This window comes from Entelurus aequoreus, linkage group LG09, assembly GCF_033978785.1.
Source record: "Entelurus aequoreus isolate RoL-2023_Sb linkage group LG09, RoL_Eaeq_v1.1, whole genome shotgun sequence".
Taxonomy (NCBI): Eukaryota; Metazoa; Chordata; class Actinopteri; order Syngnathiformes; family Syngnathidae; genus Entelurus; species Entelurus aequoreus.
In genome coordinates, this window is record NC_084739.1 from 65784074 (window position 1) to 65791573 (window position 7500).

The 7500-nt window shown below is 34.3% G+C and overlaps 1 protein-coding gene across 5 annotated transcripts in view; it reads right to left on the minus strand.

The window, feature by feature from the left end:
- Positions 1 to 7500, minus strand: part of ebf3b (EBF transcription factor 3b) — a 459151-nt gene that overhangs the window by 18659 nt on the left and 432992 nt on the right. For all 5 annotated transcript variants that reach the window (XM_062059192.1, XM_062059191.1, XM_062059195.1 and 2 more), the window contains 2 exons: positions 6329 to 6394; positions 5995 to 6166 (listed from right to left, as the gene is read on the minus strand). In XM_062059192.1, the coding sequence (XP_061915176.1) occupies positions 5995 to 6166; positions 6329 to 6394 (238 nt within the window). The remainder of the gene's footprint in view (positions 1 to 5994; positions 6167 to 6328; positions 6395 to 7500) is intronic.

A 7500-nucleotide genomic window follows, 5' to 3' on the forward strand; every position in this document is an offset into this window, starting at 1 on the left:
ACATCACACTTTATATGGTGGAGATGTAACCCCGGGGGGACACGCTGCTGGTGTTCCGGCTGTAGCCCACTGTGGAACACATCACACTTTATACATGCACTCTGGAACACATCACACTTTATATGCTGGAGATGTCACCCCGGGGGGACACGCTGCTGGTGTTCCGGCTGTAGCCCACTGTGGAACACATCACACTTTATACATGCACAACACATCACACTTTATATGCTGGAGATGTCACCCCGGGGGGACACGCTGCTGGTGTTCCGGCTGTAGCCCACTGTGGAACACATCACACTTTATACATGCACAACACATCACACTTTATACCTGCACTCTGGAACACATTACACTTTATACATGCCCACTCTGGAACACATCACACTTTATACCTGCACTCTGGAACACATCACACTTTATACCTGCCCACTGTGGAACACATCACACTTTATACCTGCACTCTGGAACACATTACACTTTATACCTGCACTCTGGAACACATCACACTTTATACCTGCACTCTGGAACACATTACACTTTATACCTGCCCACTGTGGAACACATCACACTTCATACCTGCACTCTGGAACACATCACACTTTATACCTGCACTCTGGAACACATTATACTTTATACCTGCCCACTGTTAAACACATTACACTTTATACCTGCACTCTGGAACACATCGCACTTTATACCTTCCCACTGTGGAACACATCACACTTTATACCTACACTCTGGAACACATCACACGTTATACCTGCACTCTGGAACACATTACACTTCATACCTGCCCACTGTGGAACACATCACACTTTATACCTGCACTCTGGAACACATCACACTTTATACCTACACTCTGGAACACATCACACTTTATACCTGCACTCTGGAACACATTACACTTTATACCTGCACTCTGGAATACATCACACCTTATACCTGCACTCTGGAACACATTACACTTTATACCTGCCCACTGTGGAACACATCACACTTTATACCTGCACTCTGGAACACATTACACTTTATACCTGCACTCTGGAACACATCACACTTTATAGCTGCACTGTGGAACACATTACACTTTATACCTGCACTCTGGAACACATCACACTTTATACCTGCACTGTGGAACACATCACACTTTATACCTGCACGTGCCCACTGTGGAACACATCGCACTTTATACCTGCACTGTGGACCACATCGCACTTTATACCTGCACATGCCACTGGATGGAGGTCTATATTGATGTGGAGATGAAGCACCTATTCAAGAAGGTGCTTTTCTATCCTTCATCCCACAGGGCCGTGACTCTTTGTGCACCACACCTTTTATTCTTGGCAACCACTCCATTGGTGATGCAAAACTATACTTTTGGAATAACTTTGCCCAGCAGGCACAAGACATTGAAACAACGTTGAATTAGCTCCTGACGTTGAGCAACTCAAACATAACGTTGAAACAACATGCTTTTTGACAATGTTTAATCAATTTTGGTTTCTGACGTGGATTTGACCGTTCAAATTTGGTCATTTTCCAACCAATATTCTCCAACACAAATACAATATTGAAACAACATGCTTTTTGACAACGTTTTTATCAATGTCGGGTTCTGACGATTTGATTTGACCATTGAAATTTGGTCATAATCTAATTAATATTTTACAACACAAAAACAACGTTGAAACAATATCCTTTTTGACAACGTTTAATTAATGTCGGGTTCTGACGTTGATTTGACCATTGAAATTTGGTCATTTCCCGACCAATATTCTCTAACACGAATACAACGTTGAACAACATCCTTTCTGACAACGTTTAATCAATGTCAGGTTCTGACATTGATTTGATCGTTGAATTTTGGTCATTTTCCAAACAATATTTGACAACACAAATACAACGTTGAAACAACATGCTTTTTGACTACGTTTAATCAATGTTGGGTTCTAACGTTGATTCGACCATTAAAATTTGGTCATTTCCCAACCAATATTCTACAACAAAAATACGTTGAAACAACGTGCTTTTTAACGACGTTTAACCAATGTTGGGTTCTGACGTTGATTTGATCGGTGAATTTTGGTCATTTCCCAACCAATATTCTACAACACAAATACAACATTGAAACAACATTCTTTTTAACGACGTTTAATCAATGTTGGGTTCTGACGTTGATTTGACCATTGAAATGTGGTCATTTCCCAACCAATATTCTACAACACAAATACAACATTGAAACAACATTCTTTTTAACGACGTTTAATCAATGTCGGGTTCTGACATTGATTTGATCGTTGAATCTTGGTAATTTTCCAAACAATATTCTACGACACAAATACAACGTTGAAACAACATGCTTTTTGATGACGTCTAATCAATGTTGGGCTCTGACGTTGATTTGACCATTGAATTTTTGGTCATTTTTCAACCTATGTTCTACAATACAAATACAACGTTGAAACAACATGCTTTTTGACGACGTTTAATCAATGTTGAATTCTAACGTTGATTCGACCATTGAAATTTGGTCATTTTCCAACCAATATTCTACAACAAAAATAAGTTGAAACAACATATTTCTTAACAACGTTTAATCAATATCAGGTTCTGACATTGATTTGATCGTTGAATTTTGGTCATTTCCCAACCAATATTCTACAACACAAATACAACGTTGAAACAACATGCTTTTTGACGACGTTTAATCAATGTTGGGTTGTGACGTTGATTTGACCATTGAATTTTGGTCATTTCCCAACCAATATTCTACAACACAAATACAACGTTGAAACAACATTCTTTTTGACGACTTTTAATCAATGTTGGATTCTAACGTTGATTCGACCATTGAAATGTTGGTCATTTTCCAACCAATATTCTACAACAAAAACAAGTTGAAACAACATATTTTTTAACAATGTTTAATCAATGTTGGGTTCTGACATTGATTTGATCGTTGAATCTTGGTAATTTTCCAACCAATATTCTACAACACAAATACAACATTGAAACAACATACGTTTTAACGACGTTTAATCAATGTCGGGTTCTGACGTTGAGTTGACCATTGAAATTTGGTCATTTCCCAACCAATATTCTACAACACAAATACAACGTTGAAACAACATTCTTTTTAACGACGTTTAATCAATGTCGGGTTCTGACGTTGATTTGACCATTGAAATTTGGTCATTTCCCAACCAACAACGTGGATCCAAGGTTAGACATCAACGTTGTCTCAATTTACAAATACCACTATTTTGCAACGTTGTTTCAAAGTCAGTTTTAAAGGACATTCATTGTATTTACAACACAAACACAACGTTAAAACAACATGCTTTTTTGACGACGTCTATTCAACGTCAGCTTCTGACGTTGAATTTACCATTGAACTTTGGTCATTTCCCAACCAATATTCTCCAACACCATTACAACATTTAAACAACATCCTTTCTGACAACGTTTAATCAATGTTGGGTTCTGACGTTGAATTTACCATTGGATTTTGGTCATTTCCCGACCAACAACGTGGATCCAAGGTTAGACATCAACGTTGTATCAATGTACAAATACAACTATTTAGCAAGGTTGTTTGAAAGTCAGTTTTAAAGGACATATAATCAACGTTGTATCAATGTACAAACACAACTATTTAGCAAGGATGTTTGAAAGTCAGTTTTAAAGGACATATAATCAACGTTGTATCAATGTACAAACACAACTATTTAGCAAGGTTGTTTGAAAGTCAGTTTTAAAGGACATATAATCAACGTTGTATCAATGTACAAACACAACTATTTAGCAAGTATGTTTGAAAGTCAGTTTTAAAGGACATATAATCAACGTTGTATCAATGTACAAACACAACTATTTAGCAAGTATGTTTGAAAGTCAGTTTTAAAGGACATATAATCAACATTGTATCAATGTACAAACACAACTATTTAGCAAGGATGTTTGAAAGTCAGTTTTAAAGGACATATAATCAACGTTGTATCAATGTACAAACACAACTATTTAGCAAGGATGTTTGAAAGTCAGTTTTAAAGGACATATAATCAACGTTGTATCAATGTACAAACACAACTATTTAGCAAGGATGTTTGAAAGTCAGTTTTAAAGGACATATAATCAACGTTGTATCAATGTACAAACACAACTATTTAGCAAGGATGTTTGAAAGTCAGTTTTAAAGGACATATAATCAACGTTGTATCAATGTACAAACACAACTATTTAGCAAGGATGTTTGAATGTCAGTTTTAAAGGACATATAATCAACGTTGTATCAATGTACAAACACAACTATTTAGCAAGGATGTTTGAAAGTCAGTTTTAAAGGACATATAATCAACGTTGTATCAATGTACAAACACAACTATTTAGCAAGGTTGTTTGAAAGTCAGTTTTAAAGGACATATAATCAACGTTGTATCAATGTACAAACACAACTATTTAGCAAGGATGTTTGAAAGTCAGTTTTAAAGGACATATAATCAACGTTGTATCAATGTACAAACACAACTATTTAGCAAGGATGTTTGAAAGTCAGTTTTAAAGGACATATAATCAACGTTGTATCAATGTACAAACAAACACAACTATTTAGCAAGGTTGTTTGAAAGTCAGTTTTAAAGGACATATAATCAACGTTGTATCAATGTACAAACACAACTATTTAGCAAGGTTGTTTGAAAGTCAGTTTTAAAGGACATATAATCAACGTTGTATCAATGTACAAACACAACTATTTAGCAAGGATGTTTGAATGTCAGTTTTAAAGGACATATAATCAACGTTGTATCAATGTACAAACACAACTATTTAGCAAGGATGTTTGAAAGTCAGTTTTAAAGGACATATAATCAACGTTGTATCAATGTACAAACACAACTATTTAGCAAGGATGTTTGAAAGTCAGTTTTAAAGGACATATAATCAACGTTGTATCAATGTACAAACACAACTATTTAGCAAGGATGTTTGAAAGTCAGTTTTAAAGGACATATAATCAACGTTGTATCAATGTACAAACACAACTATTTAGCAAGGATGTTTGAAAGTCAGTTTTAAAGGACATATAATCAACGTTGTATCAATGTACAAACACAACTATTTAGCAAGGATGTTTGAAAGTCAGTTTTAAAGGACATATAATCAACGTTGTATCAATGTACAAACACAACTATTTAGCAAGGGTGTTTGAAAGTCAGTTTTAAAGGACATATAATCAACGTTGTATCAATGTACAAACACAACTATTTAGCAAGGATGTTTGAAAGTCAGTTTTAAAGGACATATAATCAACGTTGTATCAATGTACAAACACAACTATTTAGCAAGGTTGTTTGAAAGTCAGTTTTAAAGGACATATAATCAACGTTGTATCAATGTACAAACACAACTATTTAGCAAGGATGTTTGAAAGTCAGTTTTAAAGGACATATAATCAACGTTGTATCAATGTACAAACACAACTATTTAGCAAGGATGTTTGAATGTCAGTTTTAAAGGACATATAATCAACGTTGTATCAATGTACAAACACAACTATTTAGCAAGGATGTTTGAAAGTCAGTTTTAAAGGACATATAATCAACGTTGTATCAATGTACAAACACAACTATTTAGCAAGGATGTTTGAAAGTCAGTTTTAAAGGACATATAATCAACGTTGTATCAATGTACAAACACAACTATTTAGCAAGTATGTTTGAAAGTCACTTTTAAAGGACATATAATCAACGTTGTATCAATGTCTTGTGCCAGCTCTTTGCTGAACTACATTCCTCTATAAAATAGATAAAGAGCTCTGATATATTTCTATAGAACTACAAAGAAAACTGGTTGTTTTGTTATCCAAACATTTACTAAAGTGGCTGCACAGGACAGATTTTGGCATTTTTTAATAATCGATTTGTGATTATTTTTCCTCGTAAGAATGGTTAGACAGAAGAATGTGGACTGATGGTAAAAGTGCTGGCATACCTTGGTCGTTGCCTTGGGACTCAGACACGTTGACGGCTAGCTGGCTGCTGAAGGAGTTGACTCCCATCATGCCGTGGGAGGCGGTGTTGGCGAGAGAGGGGATCTGGTTGTGGTTGCGGGGAACGCTGTACAAGGCCTCAGCGATGTCAGCTGCCCTCTTCAGAATGATCTCCTGAGAAGTGGAGGAGAAGGCAAATGTTACACTTGTATTTATTTATCCGAGTTTCCTTTTTTTTATAAAAGCGTCCGCTTTGAAGCGCGGGTTCACGTCTATACGGTGATGGCGCTCCAGATATAGAGTGTGTGTGCAGAATGCCCTATGGTGCATACAGACCTGATTGTTGTGGGGCATCCCATACAGGGCCTCCACCAGGTCAGCCGCCCGCTTCAGTAACACCTCCTGGTGAGGGAAGACACACTCTTAGCATTTCATACAATAATAGCACATTGCATATAGTTATGCTTTTTACACGCAATAATAGCACATTGCATATAGTTATGTTATTACACACAATAATAGCACATTACATATATTTGTTTTTTTCTTCATGCAATAATAGCACATTACATATATTTACATTTGTTTTTACATGCAATAATAGCACATTACATTTATTTATGTTTTTTACATGCAATATTAGCACATTACATACATTTATGGTTTTTACATGCGATATTAGCACATTACATATATTTATGGTTTTTCAGGCATTAATAGTACATTAATAATAATAATAATGGATTAGATTTTTAATACAGCACTTTTCTAGACAGATTTGGATTGAACAACATTGCATATATTTTTGTTTTTTCATGTAACAATAGAACATTACATTTATGTTTTGTTAATTTCCATTCAATAATGGCACATTACATATGTTTATGTTTTATTTTTCATGCAATAATAGCACATTATGTATGTTTGTTTTATTTTTCAGGCAATAATAGCACATTATGTATATTTATGTTTTAGTTGTCATGCAATAATAGCACATTACATATGCTTATGTTTTATTTTTCATGCAATAATAGCACATTATATATATTTATGTTTTAGTTTTCATGCAATAATAGCACATTACATATGTTTATGTTTTATTTTCATGCAATAATAGCACATTATATATGTTTATGTTTTAGTTTTCATGCAATAATAGCACATTATATATGTTTGTTTTATTTTTCATGCAATAATAGAACATTATATATATTTATGTTTTATTTTTCATGCAATAATAGCACATTATATATATTTATGTTTTATTTTCCATGCAATAATAGCACATTATATATGTTTTTTTAAAATTTTCAGGCAATAATATCACATTATATATGTTTGTTTTATTTTTCAGGCAATGATAGCACATCATATATATTTATGTTTTAGTTTTCATGCAATAATAGCACATTATATATGTTTCTTTTATTTTTCAGGCAATAATAGCACATTATATATATGTATGTTTTATTTTTCAGGCAATAATAACACATTATATATATGTTTGT